The sequence below is a fragment of the Nicrophorus vespilloides genome, unplaced genomic scaffold, assembly GCF_001412225.1.
Source record: "Nicrophorus vespilloides isolate i.1.1-1 unplaced genomic scaffold, Nicve_v1.0, whole genome shotgun sequence".
NCBI lineage: Eukaryota > Metazoa > Arthropoda > Insecta > Coleoptera > Silphidae > Nicrophorus > Nicrophorus vespilloides.
The window spans coordinates 1-26,642 of NW_017098016.1; the positions used below are offsets into that span (position 1 = coordinate 1).

Sequence of the window (26,642 nt, forward strand, 5' to 3'; positions counted from 1 at the left end):
AGGCGGCTCAGGATATACCCATTGTCACAGTATTTGCTTTTGCTTTCGTTTAATGACTGAGTTTGAAAGTCCCATAAAAAATAACGATTCCGACAAAATGAATGAAGCGTGAGTCATGCAGGATTCTCACCTGGGATGAGCCACAACCATTTATGTATATATACTATATATATATATATATATTCTTAATCCAATTTTCTTATTTTCTCTTCGTCTCACGTCTTTGTTTCGTTTCCTCCTCTCGTCCGTTCATACAATTTAGTTCTCTCTTTTTTTTTGTCTCGTTCGTTCATTATTCCTTCGTCCTTTTTTCTTACTTTAAAAAAGGTCAAGGACGTCGCTCACCTCCACTCTGGAGCGCAGTAATCCGGTTTCAAGGTCGCGAGCATTGCATATTTCAAATAACTCCGCGCAATACTACCAACCGCGGCGTGCCGAAGCCCCGGGGGAAAACTCGAAAGAAGGTAGAATCATAAAAAAAAACGCGAGTTACATAAGTTATCATAAAGTCTTATATAAATAGGCTGTCGAAAATCGCCGCAGTGAGCGGATTTGCATCACTTTCGGATTATGCAAAGGATGTCGTTTTTCATTATATAATGCACAGGGCCGTGTGGTAGATTTTCACAGTATGATGCAAGTCTTCGAAATGCCACCCCTTATTTTTTTTATCACACTATTTTTTGAGTGTTAATTATTTCAAATTTGAACGCTAATTACAGCCAAATTGATGAAAACACAGCAATATATGAATACTCGTTACATTCCCAAAACATCCAACTTTCATATGCACTTTTCGGATCCATTCAACCTATTATATTACTAAATTACTATTAAATTACTAAAATGTGAATTCCTCTTTGCACCACGCGGCCCTGATTATAGATGCATTTGGAATATAAGAATATTTTGGGTCAACAATTTAGTTGAGCGAGACGATTTTCGCGTCGATTGCGCGCAAATTAATCTTCGAACGGTAAAACGTCTATCGAGGATATCTAGGCTATGAAATTGCCACCCGACAATGGCCATTCAACACGTTCAAGATAACTTCTGCCATAAATCATGCGGGTCTCCTATACACTGTGGTTCGTGGAAGTACGAAAACCTCTTCGGAATGGAGGAAAAGTACAGCGGGCAATCAGCAATTAAAGTCGACGTTACGTAAACGCATGGGAAGGGTCGTCCGTTCGTCCTTTTCTTTATGTCCTCTTCTGCCGCCGGGCGGATTGCGTAACTCGTCGGTACCATCTTAACGAGTGGCGCTGGATTAATTGCGATGGATAATTACCAATGGCGCCAACCAGAAAGGAAATGCGTTACGTAATCTAAAATATTTGGTCCACTATTTTCAATAGCCTTTTTATGATACCAAGCGATAAAACTTAAATATAGACATACTTTCAAGTTTTTAAAAGTTATTTCAATTTATATAACAACATTTTCTTTTAACGTAAAGACAAATAATAATACTAGTTTATTGTTGATCATGTTTAGATGTTCGTCAAATAAATAAATATGAAAAATTGCAAGCATCCTGTACGCGTTTACCGTATGGCTTAATTACATAAGAATATGGGATTACCTTAACGAACATTTTGCTTAACGTGCAAAATTAATTGTAGATCATTGCTACATCATTTTCATAATATGTGTACTTTTTTTTATATTTATATTTAATATATTTTGAATATACAGTGGAACCTGGCTTAAACGGTCCTTATTCAATTTCCACGATTCAATTATGCGCTGCAAACCGGGCTGACCGGGCGTGTGAAACACCGAGTTTTTTTGCTTTACTTATACTCAAACCTTCATACAAAGTATACTCATTATTTTCCCAATAGTCTCGGTTTTAATAGCGATTTGTAATTATCGAAAAATATACTAATATTTTAACAAAAACGATTTCTTGGAGACGTAATTTCCTTCAACTACAAAATAAGTAGACACTCATGAACCTAACCGTTATGTAATTATATATATATATATCCTTATCCCGTCAACTAATTTATATTTAATGTCCATTTAGCGATAGATTTAAATGAAAGGATATTAAAAGTAGATATTGAGATTTGTGCTTAAATTATAAATAAATAATTACATGAACTGAAACAAAAATAATAAGATCGTGATTCTGGATGTATTCAGTTAATTGATACCATGAATACAGTAACAATATTACTACATTTACTGCAAGATGAATCTTTTCATCCTAGACTATTGCGGTCTAATCATAATCTTCGTGAACTAGGAAGTACGAGCAGCGGTTAGTCCGTAATAAAATCGCATCGGACGGCTGCATAAAAATGCAATTACTTTTCGCATCGCAAATCCGAGGATGGTAACTTGAAACGCTGCTTCGCCAAAAGAACGAACGTCCACGTCGCTCCCGGCTGCCCATTAGATTAGAGCACAATGCGCGTCTTTGACCTTTGACCACTTTCACCGAATACCGCATCGAAGATAATCAAAGACGGAGCACGCCTTTGTTTCCTTTGGGAGAAGAAGAAGAAGAAAGTGAGCAGCGCTCGTCGATATTTATTAGCCAAATAACTTTCATTCGGGATAAGTGTTTCCAGCATTCCGATTCCCAGAAGAAGAACGGTCCTTCTGCAATTAATCCGATTGAATCATCAGGAATGCGGTTGCTTAGTCATTCGAGTTAAGCGAGCAAAAGGGAAAAGTTGTATATTCAAACATACATTTCTTTTCGAACTTATATACATACATCAAGGTAAAAATGATAGAGAAAACTCCCGTCAGTTTTATTTAATAAACCGTAGTTCGCACCTGAGTATTAATAAATCAACATTTTCGAAGGTTCTGTGCAAGTGCAAGTAAAGAATGCGACTTTTCCAAGCATATAATCCGCGCGATTTCAGCGAAACCGTTAATTGCGTTTTACTGCTAATTATTATTGTTATTAAAGTGCAGATTAAATAATTAACTCTGCTTTGTGTATGGAATGTACGTATTTCATTTCAAATATTTTCATTTTGCTTTTGTTTGTTATTTATTTTTGATTCGATAAATATTGTTGTTGTCTAGGGCTATCATTTCTATTTATGGATTTTCATGGAATGCGCCGTTCACATAATATCACTTGATGGTTATTAAGCGAATTAATAGTTAATTAGTTTTCATCGGAGAAATTGTTGTTATTAGCACTCAAATAATTGCATAACTGTTCATTGGTATTCGCTCGTTCCTTCAAGTGGTACCAGCGCCGTCTCATCAGCTACCCTCCAATGATTTGCCCGTTAAATAAAACAATGTTGATTATTTACAGAATATGACATATTTGTACATAGTAGTAAAGAATTAAGTACAATAATTTTACAGATTGTTAGAATTGACAATGAGAGAGATTCTTAAATTGCTCGTAATGCGCTGTTATTGGACAATCAAATTGAAGCTACGACCGTATTGTATAATAAGAACTGTATTCTTTTGTGAAATTAATTCGTTCATTGAAGTGGGACCAATGTCGCCTTTTCATCCGTCCACAAACTTTATTGACTAAATGAGATCGACATTAAATGGAACAGTTTCACGTGTTCTTAATTTCCGTTTATAATTAAAATAATGAAGTATTCTCAAAATATACATAGATGTTTGTTTGGGACAGATTTAACGCAACTCTAAACACATTTAATTAATTAAGGATAATTGGATTACTTGAGCTTGGATGAATGTAATTTCTGTTGATTGTAATATGTATTAGATACGCTTGTAATCTGTTAATTACGGATGTCACTGTCTTGATGTGCAAAATGTGCTGACAATGCGAGCAATCCATGTGCGTCTCTTGGAAAACTGAAGAGGGATAAAAAAAAAGAAAAGAAAAATATGGCTATTTCATATCTGCTTAGATATTAGTGTTGGACAGGTTCTTGCGTTCTATGAATTCAGAAATTATAGCGGCCTTGAATGCGAGCTGTCCGCCATCATTTCTGCAATCCGCACATACCTGAGTGTCTTTCAGAAATACTATATAACGATATATGTACTTCTTACGAACCATGCGAGTGCCATGGAGGTAGGTTTTGTTTGGTTTGGTCGATCGCCCGGAAAAATTGCATGCAGTCGGATGCGCAATTAGCGACGAGATGGCCATAAGTAAAATAGACATAAAATCAGTAACCGGAAAATGTCACGGTTGTAAAATATAGTTGTAACGCAAAATAGAGGAGTTCGGTTAATTGGTGCTTGACGCATAAACTATTTATTTAATGCGAACCCTCGATGACCAATGGAAAGAGAGAAAAAAAAGTATAAGCGACGATCAGACGGGAAGGAGCGAATATCGAGTGGAGAGATATGATTGAAACGAGTTTCTATTTTACTTTGGGACAGAGCTTCAATTAGGGCCCTCATTAGTGCGTACTGTGTTTTCGAAGTGTCCTTCCTAATTTAGCCAAGACTCCGGCATTCCGGCATGAATTTACAGATTAATACCTGCACTCTTTAAAAACGAGAAGAAAACAATAACTCCAACAGCAACGTCAAAAATAGACATAACTAAATCAATTCATACTTTGTCTTCTTCAGATAATGCGCTGGTTTCGCAAGCAAGGGGATCAGCCTAGGCTCCTGAGTCTTTCGCCTCTACGCGCGGAGAACGCCCGCTCCGAGACGACTCTTCTAGAGACACCAAAATCCTCCAAACATCGCTCCAGGATCGGTACGTAACAACGTTATATAAGTTTCACCTTGCCTTTGGCAATAATCCAAATGAAGCAATAACTTCATAATATTTTTTTGTTCTTGGCATACATGCAGATATGAGTCCGAGCGTGCGTCAGAAACGCGGAACGAATTTCTATAATGTCGAGGAAAGTCTAATCATTACGGATAAATCGGATCGCAGAAGGCACAAATCGCAGCCCAGGACTGTACCTTGCTCAAATGGACACCTCCGCGAAAAGCGGAACCCGTTGCTGGATCGCGTCAGACACACGAGGCTATCCTGTTTCAGATCTCCGTCGACGATTTCCCGGATCGACGTTCCATCTACATCAACGAATTCTAGTCCTGCTGTCGCCTCGAATCCCTGTGAAACCGTTCCCCGGATGTCCTGTCTCACATCAAAATTGCGCGCTATATCCGAAAGGTACCTGCAATCTTCAACGAACAGATTTCTCGCAAAGTTGTACAAATCACACGAGCCGAATCCAATTGCGGAATCAACACCTAACAAAACCACGTGCAAAATCGCAAGAGCGAAGCTAAGGAGTTTCTCGTATGGAGCGTTGCCTGGTCTCGAGGAGTTCCAGAAGAAACATAACCCAATGTTCCAAGATACACATCTATTGGACGATGAAGATGATCATGCTCTTTTAATGGAGGAAGATTCTGATAGTGGAATTTTACTAACCGATACGTGTTCCTCGGTGCTCGAAACCGACAGCTTCACTTCCTCACTGCCCGAATATCCTGAATCGAAAAAACGCAATCCTCAGAGAGCTTTCTCTTTGGATCGACAGGAAGCAGCTAAAAAACAAGCGTTCCTGGATTCACCACACGTCTTCCCAAAGAAAACTGATGTCTTCACAGTGACACTTAACAAACACAATTTGACAGAGGAACTTGGTATATTTATATCTCGAAAGTGTTTGAGTGAAGGCTATGTTATTGCATACATAGTCCCAGGAACTCTAGCCCAAAGGTAATATCTAATACATCAGTCATATAAAATAATATTCCAATGATTGTTTTCAGATACAATTTATCAATTGGAGATGAAATAGTAATTGTAAACGGAAGAGCTTTGCAAGGCTTAACATCCGAGGAGGCAAGAAAATCTTTAAGTACGCGAACGCTTCAAGTTGATCTCGTGGTCTCTCGTGTTTCAACCATTGAGTTGAAATCCATGCAAGAGAGCAGTGTTGATCACGAGCTGTCAAAACCAAACAACAGTAGTCCTACGCAACGGCAGCATTGCTTCATCAAGAACAGCACCAGTCATAGCAGCAATAACAAGATCCTCAGACGCGTAGTTGGATCTCCAAAGATCATCGAATCTCCATTCCTCCAGTCGGAGCTAGACAATAAATTGCAAATTTACAACCCGCAGAGCGATAAACTGGAAGATCTGACGAACTTCTGCACCTTGCCCCGCAGACCCAGGTCGACTGTGTCTACATTTCACACGGTCATTTTGCAAAAGGGACCTGGCAAGAAATCGCTCGGCTTCACCATTGTCGGAGGACGGGATTCACCTAAAGGCGCTTTGGGTATTTTCGTGAAAACGATTTCGCCCAACGGCCAAGCAGCCGAAGACGGAAGATTGCGTGCTGGTAATTGCACTACGTTTATTCTTATTCTTCTTCTCGCAGCTTCCACCTATTAAAATATTAACAATTATAAGGTGATTTGTTTCATTCATTGATGGTTGTTCTTTTTTTTTGTTTTAGGTGATGAGATATTAGCTGTAAATGGTCAGATATGTCACGACATCTCTCATGCGGAAGCAGTGGCGCTCTTCAAGTCGATAAAAAGCGGACCCATAGCTCTTCACTTATCCAGAAGGATCAAATCGAAATCGTTGTAAGCGTTACTCCGAATGTTGATGAACTCGACTCCTAAAAGAAGTCTTTTGCAGGTCGACCAAAGCGAAATCTTGCGCCGACCTCGTCCAAACCATTTTACCAGATCATTGAACATCCGTAATAGTAGCAATCATTTCTCTGTGGCCAAATATTTATTCATTATCGGTTATTGTGATAGATGTATTATTTTTTTCATTGTACTTTTATTATGTATTACATTTGTATATTAATATAGATATTAAGAAAACTCTATGATATTTGATTTTTGCTGTGATTCCTGTGGGATAGCGTTAGGATGGTGATGCATTTGCGGGGGTGAAAATGCGTGGTGCAACTTATTGATTTTTCACGACCTATCCTTGTCTACTGGGCGTGTACCGAGGTCTGCGCTGACTGATGGCGGGAATCGAGACACACGTGCTCCGGTAAATTTCAATCAAGAAAGGTGTCAAAAATCTTGGTCAGTTGCAGCCTGAAATTAGATACAGATGTTTTAAGAATCTTTGGACTTCTCCGGTGATGAAGACTTTGAAAAAGTATATGATTTATAGATGTTTTCCGAATGTTTGTCGGTTTCCTACTTGTCGATGCATGAATTAGTATTTCAAAAACTCACGCAATTCGAATATATACTATTTATACAATTCCTGAGTGCGCAGTTCTCATTATTAGCGCATAGTCGTTTTACTAGAACGGCGAGGAGACGATCAAGACCTGAACAATCGGTGTGATCGGTGTCCTTTCGCTGCTGCGATCGCACCTCATCTACAAAAGGTTCCCCGCAAAATGTCTTTAAATTTAACGGATAAATTGATTTCCCATATAACCTGTCGCGTCTTTAATATCAAGTTCCAACGTGACTTCTCTGTTTTTAGTCCGGAAGGACAGCGTGCTGCCCTTGAGGGAAGGGTGAAGAGATACACATTATCGGTAAGCACTGGTAGTAAAAAAAGTAAACTATTTTCTACTTTCTTCCCATACGAAGGCAAAAGGTAGAGACAATCGTCTGAAATACGTTTGCATGAGCTGTCTGAAGAAGGTAGAGGAGTTAAGAATTTCTCGAGCCATGGAGAAGCGCGCCAACCCACAGCGCTCCCAACTTGTTACAAGTCAAATACCAAAATCTGAACCAATGAGCATTGATAACAGAGGACTACTCCATACATATCTAACAAAGGTATAGAACAACCTTACAAATATTTAAATTTGCACAAATGCGAGATTTGTACTTTTGCGTGATTGTGTGTTAAATATTGTCGCAGGGAATTCAAATTAAGCAGGAAGAGACGGAAGAGATGGAGGTGAAGGTCGATCCGATGCTCTTCCTTCAGTATTCAGAGGATGAGCAATCGCAACAGTCGCAGGATTCGAACCTCTCAGAGCAATCCGCAGAGATCGAGGAGGAAGAACGCTTCTACAATCTAAAAGAATTCATGGAAAGCGGGCGCACCTTCGAAGCGGAATTCACCTGCTCTCTGTGCTCGAGGATATTTCACACGGACCGCTCGCTGCTTAACCACACCTGGTGTCAAAACACTAAGCCAGAGACACAGACCCCACCAGTGGTTCACAAGAAACCCATCGTCCCCACACCATCAATTACACCGCGTAAATATGACATGGGCGATGATTATGTCCACGATGTGGTAAGATACGTTTGCCCCGTATGCGGCAAACTGATCTCCAGTAGAGGTAACCTCAAGATTCACCTGGATACACACAGACCCAAAGGAAAATATGACTGTGACATTTGCGGACGCAGGTAAATGGTTAACATAACAATTTATTAGAGGATCATGAAAGCTAATTAGCAACTTCCTAGTTTCAAGACACAAAGTAACTTGCTCCGTCACAAAGAGTACCATACAGGAGTCCAGTTCACCTGCAACGTCTGCAGAAGGGTGTATCCGACCAAAAGCACCCTTCGTGCTCACTCGATTACCCACAGCAATCTAAGACCGCACAAATGTCCACTCTGCGACAAGACCTTCAAAAGGAACCAAGATTTGAAGGTAACGTAATTTAGCCTACCCAGGCATCACATAAATCTACACCACCTTACAGTTTCACATAAATCAACACACGGGCGCCAGGCCATACAAGTGCCCGTATTGTCCTAAGGCCTTCGCCAGCTCGGGGAATTGCTTCTCTCACCGCAAGAGGATGCATCCCTTGGAAGTTGAGCGCGACAAGGAGCGAGCTGCTACTATAGTTAGATAGCTCGATACCGTGTGCCTTTGAAGACTGAACATAGCAACAAAGTGGAAATAAAACTCAAGTATATTAGGTTTAAATAAATGTCTTCAGTAGGTATCAGCGGTGCGCGGATTTTATTTTTATTGAAATCCCGCACCGCTCGATCCACGCGTATTTTTCGATGGAATATAAAAATTATATAACGTCACAATATATGCATGACCTCGCAATGTATTCGGTCATACATTTATATGTGATTCTAGTTGTAATAGTCTTAAGAAAACACGAAACTGAGCGGAAGCGCGCAAAACTTCTTCCCGGTTTATATATATATATAATATACATAATTACATATATACAAAAAAANNNAAAAAAATATATTTTTATTAGTTTTCAAAATCTAAACGAATTGAAATTTTGAGCACAATTCAAAGTGATAACTACAGAAAAAGCGCTCAAAATCGTACGACATTGTGATATTTTTCTAGTTCTAACCTTTTATTTATTTATTTATTTATTTTCATTGTTTCGTCATATAACAAACTATTTTTGTGATACTTTTATTCTAGCGATAATGATTATACTAATTTCAATTATTCTTATTTAACTATGAACGAAGGCTTACTTGCATTTTGGCGCGGCAATACGAGTGAGGAAACGAAAACGCGCGAAGTTTCGTGATTCTTTCATAGGACACTGTCGATTCTGTATATCCACCAAAGAAAAAAAAAATATCAATACTCGCTTAAACACTAAATGTTGCTATAATGAATTTATGTACGTGAATATCGTTGTTTTTCCAAAATCTGCTGGTAGCTTTCCTCAAAGGGAACAAGTCAGATACATGATATCCCCACAACCGTCCCCCTCACGAATCCTTTATTTTAATAGATGTTTACAAATATATAAAAAAAACTATATATATTTATGAATGTATGCACGTCGATTGGTGTCCAAAATGTAGATTAGAAAATTAAATGTTTTGATGTTACAACAACAACAAAAAATTATTAGAATTTTGCTTTATTAGTTAGTTTCAAGCAAACAGGAAATAATTGTTCGTCTCAGTAGCAATCCCATGCATGTTTATCCCTAAGTTCCTAACAACGTAGAACTACATTCTAAATCAGTATTATAATAGGTGTTTAGATAAGTAACTTTGGTGTATTAGAATTGTGACACAGTTGACTATGTTGTATTATTTGTGCAGCTAACCAAATTTCTTTCTGCTATTCGCGATGCTGATTCAGTAATACAAATGCAAAAGCAATCTTTGAAATGTGACAAAATTGGTGTGTTTTAATTTTACAGCTTATTTTCGTTTCCAACTGTAATGTAACCTTCGTGGATATGTGTAACAATAAATGTGAGATCAACAACAAATTATTCCTTGTTTCTTTTTATCTGAAAATGTATTTAGGTCACCTAGAAAAAGGAGATTTATGGTAAAGTAATATTTCCATTGATGACACTAACTAATATCAAGCAAATTTAACTTGGCTTTGCTTATGATGTTTTAGTTAAAAAATATTTTCAAATTATCTGTGCTTTAAATATTTTTTACAATAAAATATAATATAATAAAGAATGCTATATTATTCGTAATATTATCATTATGCATTGAACGAATAGTATAAAAATAATATTTCTCAAAATTTTATTTTTTCGATTTTTTTCATATTTACTGAAAGACGCAATTAAAAAAAATTATTTACATAAATTTCTTATCCAACTTTCGAAATATTTTTTAATTGAATTAATGTTATCTCAAATATTGATAATTTCAACAATTGTTAAAAATGATATTCAAATTTCACGCACTTGAAAGTATTGTTCAAAAATTAAATTAATTTGAATATTCACTGAACTTGTTTAAAATATAATAAAAAAAAATCAATCAAGATATTTTTTTTAAATGCATTGTCAATAATTATGCTACATAATTCGTACTATTATTAATATGAATAATTAATGTGTGAAATTGATCATTGATTCATTTATAATAAATTATAGGAGATGTAGTGAAGAAATCAATATTTTGTAATTCGATAATGTGGAAGCTTTTGATGAGCGTTAGTATTATTTGTTAATGGCATGACGCGTTCTTGTTTCAATAGGCCTGCAAAAGTGAAAGCAGCAAACGAGGACACTGAAAGTGTTTATAAGCCTTTGGCTACATTTGTACCAGTTGTATAAGTTTTTAATCTTTATTTAGAATCTTATGGTAAGAGTCTTATGTCACACACTCCAGGTGCTCAGTGGGAAGTATAATGTTGAACCTCGCATCATCATATTTCAACTAAGCAAATTGAAGATTTTCACAACTGAATTACTCAAAACTTTGAACATATAATTTGAGTTGTTATATGCATGAATTGTTATATATATTTTAGGATTGATATATTTTAGGATTGTTGTAATTTACTGTTATAATTTTAAATTAGTGTTTGTTTGCTATATTGTAATTAGGTATGATTTAAATTGGTTGATCCTGTGGGATGTGTTTTATTAATAAACAATTGTTGAACATCAACTTGGAGGTCGTCGGGTTCGTGTTCACACCGTCGTAACGCTGGTATCGTTTGACATGATTTTGAAAGGACCAATGACAGCAGCAGAAAACCATTTTATGGTATGACCTCGTGCATGATCGATATTCGGCATGATGATAAAACGGAGTTTTGCCGATCGTCAGTATTGCATGTAGGCATCAACCTGCACGCGGAAATGTTAGTCGGTCATAGGCTATAACACGTAACCTATCACAATAACAAATACACGTCCAACTGAACGGGTCGAATAAATCAACATGACTGAAAATACAATCATCGGGATCCACCATCTCACGGAGAAGAGCTTAGGCCACAACGGGATTGTCCAGCCCCTACTCACTGGTAAAAAAATAAACTTTACAATAAACATTTATCTTTCCCCCCTTTCCCGCCAAAAGATCGCACGGTATGCGAACGAACCAGGGGAATACCCTAATTCTAAGCGAATTTGCAATGCTTACCCATTTGGCGCGAAACAAATCTTTCGAACTTCGGAACTACCTGTTCACCGACGGCATTTACCTGTCTTCTCACCTACATATAATACCGCCCAATTTCGGTTGCTTTCTTAATTTAGTCTGCACTGAAAATAATGCGCCCGTCTAGACTATATTTGTTATTCAACAACCCATTGCGTAAGCGCTAAATTCGTTTGCAAGGGTTTTATTTATTTGTTCTCTTTCTCATAATCTTGCATTCCATGTGAAGATTTTCACGATGATGCAGCTATTTCGTGTTGAAAAAAAATCTATTAAGCATAATATAAACGTCGGGAAATCAGTTTGTTTTCACATGTGACGAATGCGTTTAGCTGAGAGCAAGTGAACAAGGCCATCATTCACAAAGTTAGGGGAATTCCCGAAATGATGATATTGCTTACTATGTTCCAAAAAATTTATCAGTGGACCTCTAACAATACGATTCAAGAATTTCATAAAAATAATTCAGCAGTTTCGAAACTACTCAGTCTAATTTTGAAGCATTTAACAACAACAATATACAATCAAATCAACAGAAATGTTTATTTATAGACATGTTTATGCACGCTATAAGTCTTTACTACTCCAAAAGATAATAATAATCATAAATTATACTTGGCTCTGCTGCATCCTTACAAACTTCTTGGCTATGTTTTTTAAATTCGTTAATTACAATATACTCTATTACGCTGATTACGAAATTCTATGCTCTCTCTAGTAAGACCCAGGCGACGTGACCTTACGCTTTAAATTTACTGATAAGATTTTTTTCAAATAGGTCGCTACAAATAGAATATACATATAAAAAAATATAACGACGTACTAACGTCACATATCTAATATTTATATACGGACTAATTGTCTTAAGTATACTGCTTAATTTTTTAAATTTCCATAGTTATAAAAAAAAATAATATATTCCTATCATCTATGTGTGATTATTTTAAAGGCCACTAACGCAAAAGTTAGGAAAATTTTATAATGTAATCAAATGCAGACAGTATAATTTTTCCAGATAATGTTAACAAAAATTATATAAATGGAAATGTAATCGCTCGTTATGCAACGTTAGTTGCAACAACTGAAAAAGAGTGCAAAAGTCGTAGCGTGTTTCTAATACGAGCGTTGCGTTTGATTATTTTATAAAAAAACGACTGCGATATTCAGATAAAAGATCAATAAAACAAACAGTTATCAATCAGGCCCAATAAAATAAAACTTATGTGAATTCCTTTGCGTTTTCTGTGTCGCTGCCGAATTGAAACAATGTGTTAACTACAATTCGTCACAGATTCATTAATTGTATATAAGTCGTATTGTGTACTTTGGAACGTCTCCTTTAATGGAATGGAATGAAAGTTAGAATTTTCTTGGAATTTAAGTTCATTAACGTTATGTAGAGTCATTAATGCGAATATGAAATGTTCAAAGGTGATTTTGAAAATACCTTCATTTTTTTTTTAATGATAACAATTAGATATTTTAAATTAAATACCTTATAATTACTTTAGAAATTTCAGATTAAAAAAATAATAATAATATTTGAAATAGTGAATTAAAATGATCAAGTAATTTTGCACTCTTTTTCACAATATTATTTATATCTGGGGTCAAGTGGCAATATATTTTCTGTGATTTGATTTACTATTGCAATTTATAACCACGCAGTAACAATTCATATGGTGTAAACATAAATATTTTTATTCTTTCTATCTATATTTATATCTTAATATAAAGTTCTTTTATTTGATTTATTTATCTGACATCATTACGTTTTAATATGTTTATTTACTAAGAAACACACCTTAAATTTATTCAAATCAATTATAGATGAATTTATAGTCATGTCGATGATTTAAATAGAAAAACTTGAATTGAAATCCTATCCTAGCAATTAATAAGATGATGCGTATTTCAATTTATGTATGATTAAGTAATCTATGCTCTGATAATGTAATCAACATGTAAATGTTTATGTGGATATTTTTTAATTATCATTCTTTTTTGGTTGTAATTTAATTTCCCCAGACTTCGTTATTGTTTCATTAAGAATTATATCTATATTTGCCTCGTGGCCTCATTATCATAATTGCCAAACGAAGAATTAATTAAAAATGATTATACTGTAGTACAAATAGATTTTTTTTTTCTTTGCCGGTGCCTTCAAGACTTGTATCAGATCACGATGGCATACGCCTACTGGAAGTCCGGTAAGACGAAGGATATATCCGTCTTCGATCTGTTCTTCCGGAAGAATCCATTCCAGGGGGAATTCACGATCTTCGCCGGATTGGAGGAGTGTTTGAAGTTTCTGAAACGTTTCCATTATTCAGAAAGTGGTAAATGGCTGATTCAAATAAATTATTATTATTGGAAAACTAAACGAAAAACCATCTTTTAGATATCGCATATTTGCGGCAGACTCTGCCGGATACCATTGACGATGAGTTCTTCGATTATCTCAGCAAGCTAAACACGAACGACGTGACGTTGTACGCGGTGGAGGAGGGTTCCGTTGTATTTCCTAGGTAATTTTAAATGTGAATATGCTCTCTGGTCCCTTCACGAAATAATTTATTCCAGGGTTCCGTTGATACGCATTGAAGGTCCTTTGATCATAGTGCAGCTTTTGGAGACAACGTTATTGACATTAGTTAACTATGCTAGGTATGAGTAGTTTGGAAACTGTGAGACGAGCTGTGATCTGATTTTGAGAGATTTTAGTTTGATGGCCACGAATGCAGCAAGGTACAGGATGGCAGCAGGGGATTTAAAACTACTGGAGTTTGGATTGAGGAGAGCCCAAGGACCTGACGGCGGTTTATCGGCGTCGAAGTATTCGTATATAGGTGATTAGCACATTTCGTTACAAACACCGATGGCCTTTGGTGGCAGCTCTAGGTGGTACTAATATTGATTTAATAGCCCCGTGCCAAGCTGAACCAGTGCCGAAAGTTTTGCAACAAAACACATAAACGGTCCCTCATTAAAAGCATGACTGGGTCAAATTAAACACCCGGCGATATCTCAGTGGGGTTGGCCGATTGCAATGAATCACTTTTTTTTTCTTTTCCCCTTTTTTTGTTTCGTATAGGTGGATTCGATGGTACGAGCAACGTGTTGGCTGGAAAACTTTTTAACATTCCGGTGAAGGGCACTCACGCCCACGCCTACATCACCTCGTTCACCGACCTGACGGAGTTACAGACGTGCACCCTGGTTCCTAAAGCTGGTGGTGAACACAGGAATCTCTCTGAACTGGCAACCAATTGGAGGCTGAAGCTGATTTCCCTGTTCAATGTGGTCAGCACGGAGGCGAGCGATGGCGAGCTGGCTGCCCTCATCTCCTTCGCCATAGCCTTCCCGGATGGCTTTATGGCCCTTGTCGATACGTACGATGTTAAGAGGTATCCATGTCGCATGACCCACGCCATCACAATGTGGCCTGTCACTCTGCCCAACACTCTATCGCATAACGAGTACAGGTAACAAGCATGCCCTTTAGTTGCATGCATGCAACACCGTACAGAATCGAAGGAATTGAAAACGATTATCAAGATTTAACAAAATTATTTATTTATTTTTGCAACAAAAATTAAGTTAGCTGTATCCTGTCTCGCAAACGATGAACTTACTTCAGTGGAGAGCACACATTGCAACAAACACCTTCTGCACACGAGACCAACGTCATCACATCATCTCATTTAATAACATCATGCCTATTTAGACATTCGTTCGTTATACACGGCGATTACGCAACACATGGAGGTATACGTCATGGACATTTCACAGGGAATCCCCCAGATTCCCAAATCATTATGCGATAATTTTACAATGAACTAATAATACTCGTTATCATGGGCATATACTTACCACCGAGATTGAACAGTTCGAGCTGATATTATCGTTGTAGAAAGGTGATTGTTGCACAGCGAAATGATCTCCGAATGTGCAGAAATCACCGTCTAAAATAAGAATTTATTCGGTATAAATAATATATATACAACTACTTTTCATTTATGATGCGCAGGTTTAAACCGAATCAATTCTAATTTTGCACTTTAAACATATTTATATACCTATGTCATTGTGATTTCTGTGAATCAATCTCAAACTGTGGGGACGTTGTTTGAAAGACAGATTCGGGACAGCTTTTCCAGCATTGTATTTCAACTGTGTTGAACATGCGGGGTACGTAAGTCTACCACTGAGCACTTAATATTTTTATTGCTACTATAATTTTCTTAATCTGATGTAATTATTTTTTTTTATTATTATTCAATAATTAGAGTTTTCCCCGAAATGAATTGAAATGGTCGATTAGAGTGGTGGTCAGTGCTAGTGATGTCACGTGGGTGCTTTTACATATTTCACATTTTATTTTTGTTTTAATTTATTTTATGTACATATTTGTTTGTTAATTTTGCGTGACATGGATTTCCACTTAGCTGCTCTTAGTAAGGTGGAGATTCATGTCCAGTTTAAGCTTCATATTTTCTTGTAGCAAACCAAAACACCTTCTTTGGACGGTGGATCAGTAGGTACTGTACCTACTGATCCTCCTGTTTGCTTAAAGAAAATTGCTTAAAAACAGTTGTTGCTTTCAATGCCTATAACGTACTTCAAATCACACGCTTTTGTTTATATCTTAAATGTTACTATTAAGGATTGAAAGCACCGATTTGTCATATGAACTTGCAAAATAAAAAAGTTTCATGAACTCCGGATAAATAAGAAAATATGCATGGTCTAGTTCCGAAGCGGAATTATATACTCTATTTTCCACTTCATTACTAACTTGCAGCTTTATCTAAATTAACAAATTAAATGGTGCAGAATGAAACGTTTATGATTGACAAGTTATCTCACGATTTTGTAATTTTCTTTGTAGGAGTGGTTTATTGAATTTTTGTGCTGTTGCTTTGGCATTGAATGATTTGGGATACCAGGCAATTGGTATCAGAATTGACAGTGGAGACTTAGCCTATCTGTCTAATGTGGCCAGACACTTCTTCAACGAGATCAGTAAACAATACGATATCCCATGGTTTGCTGAGCTTATGATCATGGCTTCAAACGACATCAATGAAGAGACGATCCTTAGTTTAAATGACCAAGGACACAAGATCAATTGCTTCGGGATCGGGACACATTTAGTCACCTGCCAGAGGCAGCCTGCACTGGGATGCGTATATAAAATGGTAGAACTAAATGGACAACCCAGAATCAAACTGAGTCAGGACGTTGGGAAAGTAACCATGCCAGGCCGCAAAGACGCGTATCGTCTGTACAGTGAAAGCGGCGATGCTTTGATTGATCTGCTACAAAAATCTTCAGAGGAAGCTCCGCAGGTAAATCATAAAGTACTTTGCAGACATCCGTTCGAGGAATCGAAACGCGCCTATGTGACGCCATCGAAAGTAAAGAAATTGTTGAGGATTTGCTGGAAGGATGGTAACATTGTAGGACCTCTTCCCAGCTTAGCTGAGATAAGAAATAAAGTGCAAGCTTCGCTTAAAACTTTAAGACCTGACATCAAACGCAATTTGAATCCGACGCCATTTAAAGTATGTTCTTATACGTTATATATTTAAAATATTAATTTAACTTCTATTCTGTATTCTTTATTCAGGTAGCAGTGAGTGACAACTTGTACAAATTTCTACACGACTTGTGGCTTCAGAACGCCCCAATTGGCGAACTTTCATAAACTTTACAATTCCAAATTATTTAATTGCACATAATATAGATAACTGTAGTCCATCTGTTCTAAATACTTCAAACACTTTGGGATAGCTTAGGAACAACGTAGAAAGCATTGAAGGATTTGTAAACTTTGTACTAGAATATAAGGATGATCACTACTGCACAAAATTCCGGATGGAGGAGGACATGTAAACTAAACAAATGATTTATATGACATATATACAGAGATAGACATGTATATATATATACACATTTGTATTGGGCTGTGAAGTATTTTAAAGGTTGAGAGATCGACATATTTAAAATATTAAACAAAGCACCAAATTTGAAATTCTATTAATTAACAAATATACTATGAGCAAATCAACTAAAAAAAGTATATCTCTGCTATTTTTTTACACGTATAGAAACAATCAAATAATTGTTAAGTTTAACAAATCGGATTATGTACAGTAGATTAAGTAAAGTATGGAAACAAGCTTTTAATATTTTTTTTAAAGCAAAAATAAGAACACCAAAAGACATTTGACTCTTTTGTTATATTTAATTATAATACGTTTAAGCCCCACGCATATATACAAATATTACTATTATTATTTTATAAATTTATGTTTATGTTTTCAATAAATATTTATTTGAATACGTTAAACAATTGTTTGATATTTCCTTTTCATTATGGCCAAATTCAATGATGTGTTATGTCATGAAAGCATATGTACGATTATATAACATAATTGCATAGAATTTAACATGTAATACTCATGTTAAATTTATAATGCTTATACTATTTTAGTCACTCTAATAGTCTAATTAGTAACTTTGTAAATGTTGAATCTGAACGATGAAAAGACTAAATTAAAATGTACATTAGATTTGAATTTTGTAATGGCGCCTGTTATAGTGCGCATATGTGCATGTAAGATCAAGGGGAATGGATTGGGAAAGCACATTGAAGTTAGTAACAAAGCGGCATCCTTTGTGGTTGTGTGTACCGAGTGTACATGACTAATCCAAGTGACAGTCCTACTGTGGATTGGCAAACGCCCATACACGGAAAAAGTATTATTATTAACTCAGTTTCCCGGAACCCGGCAGTTGTTTAAGTTCTTCCATTTGCAGTACGCCAGTTTTCGGTAAGTTCAATGTAAATATAATTAGAGCAAAAGGAAGCCGGCTTTGGGAGCAAAAAATATGATATATAGATAGAGTGAGCTGATAAAAGCAGATTTATTTTCATTTTTAAATCGGATTTGCAGGCACTAATCGAATTAGTTGCCGTTACTTTGATTTTGTAAGAATTCTATTTATTTCCGGATAAGAGAATGCACGGACTAAGGTCGCTTAATTATTCGTTATTCCTATTGTATCAAATTCGATGCCTATGTTGTTGTTTTTGGGGGTTGCTGCAGCTGGGGGTGAAAAGTAGATGGCGTTGCGCGGGATGTTAGTTTAGATAGGGGCGTAGCTGGCCGGGGATGCTGCGTATCATCTGCCGGTGACGGAGAGGAAAATGTTCGTTAACTGTTGCGGTCGGAAGAAGGCGAAGACCAGAGACGCGGAAACCCAGAGCGATAACGATGTCTTGGGTGGTATCAGCAACGTGAGTACCACCCCGACTCCAAGCACCGTGAAGGAGCTGGTTTGCGAAAAGCCGGTGATGGCATCGGGCGTACCTAGCAACTCGAATTCTGATAAGATCGACATTGAACTGGAGAATGATATCATCGATGACGATGATGTGTTCTGTGAGGGTGTTGTGTCGCCGATCGAGCTCGCTGGCAACCTAGGTGCTGGACCTCCGGTGCCAAAATGGTTCTCAAAGGATGAGGACGAGGAGCAGGTGGAGGTCGGTGGCATACAGGAACCTCCAGCTACTCCGATCGGCAAGGACGAGCTGGCCCTACGCAGACACCGCTTCTTCTCAGAACTCATGATCGCAGCACAGAATGCCAGTGAACACAAGGTGCATTTTGATCCGCTGGGACCAGTCGTGGCCGGTGTCGGTGCCGGTGAGGTTCTTATTTTGTCCCAAATATGGGATATCCATAAACGAGCATGTTACTGTTTCTATCTATCTGTCTCTATGTGTTCTCTCTTCTATAGCTTAAGCCACGACCACACAAAATCACTCTTTCTCGGCTAAGTTACTAGTTCAATTCACGTTAATACGGAAATATTCGTCACGGTTTAAACTTATGTAAATAAAGCTGTGCAATTGAAATGTTAATCCTAAAAATAAAGTTCCGCTAGCATAACATTTTCCAGTTTTTGCTCACGCACACATTTCTATTACAATCCGCTGCGGGTTGATGGGTCGCAGTACTCTTGCCTTTAATGTTATTTTTCGCTTGACATATGTTCTTTTCATTATTACTTTAATTCAATTTCTTTTTTCCTTCATTTTTTAAATGTCAGTCTGTGACCCCAAAAATCAGCTTGCGGTACAGAAGAAAAAAAAAAAACGTTTCAAATGCCATCATTCACCTTACGGATTTTCGTTTACTATTTAGTGCTGAACATATGGTTAGATAATTGGTTTTTGTTTTTAGTTGTACATTCTATTTAGTCATCGATAGTACAACCATCAACGTTTGATGATCAATCGACAGCGTGAATCATGCATGTGTTAAAATAAACTGCATTGCTGCGCATTACATCGAAACCTAATCTGTGCGGTTTCGATAACCGTAGTATTTGTGTTTGCCGTTCAACATATAATACATTAAGTTTCCGGATTTGATGTTATTTAAACATTTTTGACCGAATTAATAAAATTATACAATATAGTCTGAAACATTCTGTATATATGAAACGTCTGCCTAATCTCTATTTTTATCATAAACAGAGATTTCTCGCTCTATGTGGGTTGATAATTTATTTTTAGCGCATGGTATAGTCTCGTTGCACAAACATTCAAACCAAAAATATTTTTATATACATATATTTATGTGTGTTCTATAACTCATCTGTCGCTTCTCCACTTTGTTGTATATTATTACAGTACATGTCGTGAACATTTAATGTTGTCTATAGTTAGTGAGAAATATCTATAATAGCATTTTAATCTTGCAGTCGATTCGCACCATACGCAAGATTTAGAAGCATTAGTAACTAGACTCGAAGAAGTTACAGTTCGTTTAGAAAACATCTGCTTGCCGGTTGAAGAATTGTTGTAAATGTTAACATATATTGTGTGAGGTATCCAATATAATAGGTGTGTTTTCTAGGAAAGTCCGCGAGGGAAGTAGTCCAATTTTTGTCGAAATGAGCGTTCAAGGATATCAAGATATCATCCAGGGCGCGTTCGCCCAATATTTGGCTGTATCCAGCCAAATTGGAGGTGACGTGGCCACCCACAGTCAGATGGTCAAGAAGGCCTTCGATACCCAATTTCAATATTTGACAATCGCCAGCCAATCAAAACAGCCGGCCCAAGCAGATATTAATAATCTGTTGCAACCTACGGGACAATGCATTACGACAATCCAAGAATTCAGGGAGAAGAACCGCGGCTCGCAATACTTCAATCATCTCTCAGCAATTAGCGAAAGCATCCCAGCTCTCGGCTGGGTCGCTGTGGTAAAATAGAACCTTGTACCTAAGTAAGTGCATACCTAGTTTCACTTAATCATTTCAGAGCCCAGCACCCGCTCCTTATGTGAAAGAGATGAACGATGCCGGTCAGTTTTACACCAATCGTGTATTGAAGGACTGGAAGGAGAAGGATAAGAAGCACGTCGACTGGGCCAAGGCCTGGGTGCAAACCTTAACCGAATTGCAGGCTTTCGTCAAGCAAAACCATACTACTGGTTTCGTATGGACCGGTAAGGGTTCAGCACCGGTCGGCTCTGTACCGCCGCCACCACCTGGATGCCCACCACCTCCACCAGTTCTCTGTGATCTTGGCTCTGCCTCAGATGCTAACAACGATCGTTCCGCCCTTTTCGCTGAAATTAATCAAGGCGAAAACATAACCAGAAGTATTTAATAGGATTCAACATAGTAAACATTTTTTTATAATAATTCTATTTTAGCCTTAAAGAAAGTTACTGCTGATATGCAGACGCATAAAAATCCAACAATCAGGCAAGGACCGGCTCCATTCAAGGCACCTAATCCGGTTGTCTCTTCCGTTGGAGCCAAAGCTGCACCAATCGATAAGCCACCAAGTTTCGTAAGGGACGGTAAGAAGTGGCTTATCGAGTACCAGAAAGGCAATCAAAATCTTTTGGTTGATGGAGCCGAGATGAACAATGTCGTTTACTTGTACAAATGTACCGACTCTACGGTAACAGTGAAGGGAAAAATCAACTCGATCACTTTGGATTCCTGTAAGAAGACTTCCGTCGTCTTCGACAGCCTCGTCTCCGGTGTTGAATTCATTAACTGCCAATCTGTACAGATGCAAGTTCTTGGCAAGGTGCCAACAATTTCAGTAGATAAGACTGACGGATGTCAGATCTACTTGAGCAGCGACTCTTTGAACGTCGAAATTGTCAGCTCAAAATCATCGGAAATGAACGTTCTAGTCCCAAGTGCAAGTGGAGACTACGTAAGTTAATCCAGTTTTTTAAGAGACAACTGACTAATTTTTATTTTGTTTATATATTTAGTCTGAGTATCCAATTCCGGAGCAGTACAAAACTACCATCGTTCCCGGCAAGGGCTTAGCAACAATGATCGTCGAAAACAAAGGCTAAACCATTAATAATCATCAAGAAAAACCTTTTTAATTATATAAAACGATTTTTCAATTTTATACAAAATTATGTATCATTTCTACATATGAATTAATTACTCTGTAGCTCAATATTTATTATTATTACTATTATTAATTTGGTTGTGGCTTTCATTGATTCAAATTTAAGATAAATATAACAAACAGTCCAGCTTTCTTTTCAAAATATCCTCAAATCGTTGTACTTTTTAGGCGAAATATAAATTTCTTCGGGCCACTCGTATTTGCAGTCCGCTTGCCTTTTGTAAATGTATTTGCAGATTGGCTAAAAATTACATAATTATAATTATTATTCAATCTATTATTTGGTGATCGGTGATCTAATAGTTAAGATACGAACCATGGATTCTGCTAGCCTTGCAACTGGTGGTACGGTGCTGATGAGTATTTCCGGAGATTGTATAAAAATATCACATTTGCAAATGTCATGAATAGATAACAGCAGATCTTGCACTGTATAAAATATTAAAGAAATTATATACCTATTGAACTTATTCAGCGAATATACTACGAAAGATTCCAATCCGTGAACTAGTTTCAGTATAATCTGTTCCATTTTATGTAACGAGTTCCTATTTATATTTATATTACCTAAAATCTAAATATCAATCACGAAGTTCAAGATGATTAACAAAAATAAATACCGATATACAAGTTCGTGTTGCACGTATCACAGGGTTTGGCATGCAAATTGTTGTGTGTGTAAATCATAGTAGTTTCCAACTTTTTGATCGCCTTTCTTGCTTCGGACGCGTTCGAGAATTTCGCGAAAGCAATGCCCCTGTGCCTACCATCTTTGCTGATCACTATCTTCAGGTAGTACAAATTGCTGAAAGCTAGTAGAGTGGCCACTAAGATATCCTCAGACTCATCAATTGGTATATTATCTGCAAACCACGAATTTAAACAAATGAAATAAATCCAAGTAAGGCTTTTCCAAAAACTCACAAATCACAATTTCGCAATCGCTGCTCGGTTCATCATGTTGGAAATCTTTGGGTGGGCCGAAAATTTTGAAACACTCGATTGTTCTTAAGTCGTAGTTGTGTATGGCACTTAACTTTTCCAACATAATTATGCTTGTCGATAGGCCGTAGTTCTGTTCTCTGCAGAAGGCCAACAATAACAGCATTCTCTGTTTCTCAGTTACTATATATCTCGATGGAAAGTACAGTTAAATGCAATTCGCTAGATTGGTGCGCAAATTAACTGTAAACATAACTGCACATGCATGTAACATTTGAATGCCGTCTACTACCTAGCAATATGTAATATCTAACGGTGCTTGATCTGGACCTTGATTCCGAGCTATGTAAACACTTTTACTTATTTGCAGTTTAAAAAAAAACAACAGATTTACAATGCGTTTATATCGGTTATATTTTATAATACATATCCCATTACAATCACACCTATATAGTTTACGTTAAACACATCAATAATTGCCCTTTTGAAAATATACAAATTTAGAAACATATACATTACTTTTTAATTATATCCTGTAAAACTTCAATATTTGAAGAGTTTATTAAAAAATCGATATAGAAAATTAAATTTGTGAATTTACTTTATGTGTATGTGATACAAAAACAATGATTTTTACTTATGTTATTATTCATAAAAATAATTAATAATAAAAATACAATCATTTTATATCGTGTTACTTCCATTAATTGGATAGTGGATATTCCTTTTCAAGGTTAACATTTTAAAATTTACCATTTAGAATCAAAATGTACTTCATAAATTATTGATTCTTGTAACAATAACAATTTAATGCTATAGTTTTACCATTAAAAGCTTAATATGTTTTGTGTGAATTATGATATATAATAAAACAAACGAAATTGTATATATTTTATAATCTTTAACATTGAAAGTTTATGAATCATTATTGCACATTATTGTTGATTCTTTTTGTTCCTATGAAATCCAATTTGATTAGCATTTGTGGCTGCCTACTGTTACTGTCCTAACCTCTCTTTTACATCAAAATGTTAGAAACTGAAAATTTAAAGCTATTTGAGTATCAGGTCTTAAATGGTACAATAACTACATACATAAACATTCCCTACGAAGGATCAATTGAAGAATTAGCTCATGTGCTAATTTTGAATGAAAAACTGCCAAAATATATGGCAAAGGGTAAGATAAAACCTGTATAATATTGACACTTGTTTAATAGACTATTTCTAGATTTAATTAAATCTCTTTCACAATTTATTGAGAAACACACTATTATATTAGAGGATGAGCATATTACTAAGTTATTGTTGAATGGAAAGGAAAGTACTGATTTTGAGGATGTCACCAAAGAATGGGAAAAGTTAATAAAGGAAGAAATGGCTGAATATGGTGAGCAGAGATGTGCCTCAGATGAAGAGCTTTTTGCCACAGCTTATCATAAAATGGTGCATTCAAGAGCTCTAGAAACAATGCTACAATTGGAACATATGTATGCTAAAATTGTAAGGAAAAGGTGCGAAGAAAAGAACAGGCAAATTAATGATATGTCGGAGAAGCAAACATTGGAAATGAATAAAGCATTGGAACATCTCGAAGAGGATATGGCGGAGATGAAAATAAACCAGTTAGTTTCACAACAATTTGAAGACCAATCGTTTTTACAAATACAACTAACCAGTGAGTTAGATACTATTAAAGAGGCTCAGAGGAGAGAGTACAGGGAATGGTTGATGCAAATGCTTGAAGAAAATCAAGCAAACAGCTCACTGCCTACACCCAAGTAATGCAAATAAGTTAGAAGCTGTTGTTCATCTAATATGTTTAGTGTTTTAGCTCTCCACTTTCCCCACCTCCGATACCAATACCAGCCATGATGCCTTATACAGATAATAGTATCAATCCAATACTGGAAGAAAGTTTTACCATACATTTAGGGTCTCAGCTAAAGCAAATGCACAATATAAGAATATTGTCTTCTAATGTCATGGATTTATGTGCAATAATTGATAGTGAATGGTTAATATTTCAATCAATATTTATCAATTAATATTATATTATTATTTTTAGTTCTGAACCAATGCCGCAGACACTCCAAACAGCATTAAATTTATATTCAAATGATCTACATGGTCTTGTTCTGATGGCTGATAACATTATAGGATCTAGGGCCATAAAAGGTCCTTAACATATTGCAATCTACCTAAAGAGATGGTATTAAATGGCAGTTTTTCAGAATTTAAGGATATTTGCCAAAGTTCGACTGAGTTCCATTTCAATAATATTGAAGACCAATTAGACAAAATAATCTCGTTACAGAATGAATTCAAACGGTCGAAAGGGACTGCCGATCAACGCAAGAGCACCAAACATCTGCAACCTGGGGATTTTTATATGACAAAACACTCGAATTTGTCTCAGTCGCATGTGATTTTTCACATAATTGTGGACGATTCTGTAAAGTGCAACGATATAAACAGCAGACATCCAGTCGTGCTAGGTTTACGAAATATTTTAAAAGTCGCTTGTTCTAATGATGTTACCTCTTTAACCATTCCGCTTTTACTTAACTATGAAATGACAGAGGTAAAACAAATAGTGATTTCCATACAAATATTTGATTAAGTTTATTTAGGAAATGACTATCTCCTGGTGTGAGAAGAGAGCCGAATTGGTTTTCAAATGCATTAAGGGATTTATGATAGAAATGGCTTCGTGGGGTGGGTCAGATCTGAAGAATCTGCAGTTTATGTTACCACAGGTGAAATAATAGATAAATGAATTAACTATAAGCAAAGATTGAATTCTATTAATATTAATTTCAGGGTATTTCTTCAGAGGTTTTTCAGTCGTTGACGGAGATGCTGCCAAGGATTTTCAAAGTCTCGAATCCATTGATTTTAACCTAATTATATTATTTATATTAGCCAGTCGAAGATATCTCAAGTTGATAAAATTTCTGTAAGAATAAACAAATATATCTTTAAACTAAAATTTACTTAAAACATTTTGATGTTGTTACCCCAAATATGAATCCGATTACTCTCGCACTCGAAACGAAAATCTTGCACTGAACCAGTTGAATGGGATGGATTTTTAATATATAATTTAATTTTAATCCCATAGATAAAACAGCGTATGCTAAATCTAGTGGATCAAAACGAGATCCGTAGCATATTCTGTATGAAAGCTGTGAATGAGAGCAGCGGCTTCCACGTGGCCGCATGTCCAGGTAGCAAAAGGTATATCATCTTCTTCTCGACAGATGATAACCAGGTATCAATTCAAGCGCAAAACATAGCCTCTTGATTCAAGACCGTTTCGCATTATAACCTTCACGTTGCACTGTTTCAAATGTTTTTAAGATGATAACAGGTATCAATTCAAGCGCAAAACATAGCCACCGAATTGATTCAAGACCGTCTTGCATTTAACCTTCACGAGGTTATACCTA

The 26,642-nt window shown here is 36.4% G+C and overlaps 6 protein-coding genes across 14 annotated transcripts; 5 read left to right on the forward strand and 1 right to left on the reverse strand.

The window, feature by feature from the left end:
* Positions 1-4,554: 4,554 nt before the first annotated feature.
* Positions 4,555-6,714, forward strand: LOC108561532 (the record flags this gene model as incomplete). 2 transcript variants are annotated; one of them, XM_017919511.1, is given in 5 exon segments in its annotated part: positions 4,555-4,687; positions 4,786-5,671; positions 5,725-6,302; positions 6,420-6,552; positions 6,608-6,714. In XM_017919511.1, coding segments are annotated over 5 exon segments (1,785 nt in total). In that variant the 3' UTR covers positions 6,666-6,714.
* Positions 6,715-6,979: 265 nt separating this feature from the next.
* Positions 6,980-9,091, forward strand: LOC108561531 (zinc finger protein with KRAB and SCAN domains 8-like). Of its 3 annotated transcripts, none has more exons than XM_017919509.1 (6): positions 6,980-7,090; positions 7,430-7,484; positions 7,540-7,731; positions 7,817-8,316; positions 8,377-8,566; positions 8,619-9,091. In XM_017919509.1, exons 1-6 carry the CDS (start codon positions 7,074-7,076, stop codon positions 8,772-8,774), a joined length of 1,110 nt encoding a protein of 369 aa, XP_017774998.1. In that variant the 5' UTR covers positions 6,980-7,073; the 3' UTR covers positions 8,775-9,091. The 3 variants fall into 3 exon arrangements, with proteins under 3 accessions (XP_017774998.1, XP_017774997.1, XP_017774999.1); XM_017919510.1 differs by lacking the exon at positions 6,980-7,090 and adding an exon at positions 7,251-7,328; XM_017919508.1 differs by lacking the exon at positions 6,980-7,090 and having other exon boundaries at positions 7,243-7,484.
* A 2,288-nt stretch (positions 9,092-11,379) lies between these two features.
* On the forward strand, positions 11,380-17,965 carry LOC108561537 (nicotinate phosphoribosyltransferase-like). Of its 2 annotated transcripts, none has more exons than XM_017919519.1 (8): positions 11,380-11,644; positions 13,950-14,120; positions 14,183-14,309; positions 14,365-14,448; positions 14,506-14,630; positions 14,876-15,266; positions 16,673-17,348; positions 17,414-17,965. In XM_017919519.1, the coding sequence occupies exons 1-8, from the start codon at positions 11,560-11,562 to the stop codon at positions 17,489-17,491; spliced, it is 1,737 nt and encodes a 578-aa protein (XP_017775008.1). In that variant the 5' UTR covers positions 11,380-11,559; the 3' UTR covers positions 17,492-17,965. The 2 variants fall into 2 exon arrangements, with proteins under 2 accessions (XP_017775008.1, XP_017775010.1); XM_017919521.1 differs by having other exon boundaries at positions 11,381-11,644; positions 14,876-15,188.
* Positions 17,966-18,445: 480 nt separating this feature from the next.
* Positions 18,446-22,376, forward strand: LOC108561534 (adenylyl cyclase-associated protein 1). Of its 4 annotated transcripts, XM_017919514.1 has the most exons (7): positions 18,446-18,620; positions 18,897-19,496; positions 20,560-20,659; positions 20,715-21,066; positions 21,125-21,467; positions 21,522-22,039; positions 22,101-22,376. In XM_017919514.1, exons 2-7 carry the CDS (start codon positions 18,998-19,000, stop codon positions 22,185-22,187), a joined length of 1,899 nt encoding a protein of 632 aa, XP_017775003.1. In that variant the 5' UTR covers positions 18,446-18,620; positions 18,897-18,997; the 3' UTR covers positions 22,188-22,376. The 4 variants fall into 4 exon arrangements, with proteins under 4 accessions (XP_017775003.1, XP_017775005.1, XP_017775004.1 ...); XM_017919516.1 differs by lacking the exon at positions 18,897-19,496 and having other exon boundaries at positions 18,451-18,620; XM_017919515.1 differs by lacking the exons at positions 18,897-19,496; positions 20,560-20,659 and having other exon boundaries at positions 18,451-18,620.
* A 36-nt stretch (positions 22,377-22,412) lies between these two features.
* LOC108561536 (RNA-binding protein 47-like) lies at positions 22,413-23,698 on the reverse strand. Of its 2 annotated transcripts, XR_001891019.1 has the most exons (3): positions 23,174-23,698; positions 22,566-23,112; positions 22,413-22,490 (listed from the first exon to the last, which is right to left on the reverse strand). XR_001891019.1 is itself a non-coding variant. In XM_017919518.1 (2 exons), exons 1-2 carry the CDS (start codon positions 23,355-23,357, stop codon positions 22,853-22,855), a joined length of 444 nt encoding a protein of 147 aa, XP_017775007.1. In that variant the 5' UTR covers positions 23,358-23,698; the 3' UTR covers positions 22,521-22,852. The 2 variants fall into 2 exon arrangements, 1 of the variants encoding a protein (XP_017775007.1); XM_017919518.1 differs by lacking the exon at positions 22,413-22,490 and having other exon boundaries at positions 22,521-23,112.
* Positions 23,699-24,160: 462 nt separating this feature from the next.
* Positions 24,161-26,138, forward strand: LOC108561533 (protein C12orf4). Its single transcript, XM_017919513.1, has 7 exons — positions 24,161-24,370; positions 24,422-24,971; positions 25,025-25,207; positions 25,259-25,368; positions 25,425-25,774; positions 25,824-25,949; positions 26,014-26,138. The coding sequence occupies exons 1-7, from the start codon at positions 24,220-24,222 to the stop codon at positions 26,095-26,097; spliced, it is 1,554 nt and encodes a 517-aa protein (XP_017775002.1). The 5' UTR covers positions 24,161-24,219; the 3' UTR covers positions 26,098-26,138.
* The last annotated feature ends 504 nt before the right edge of the window (positions 26,139-26,642 follow it).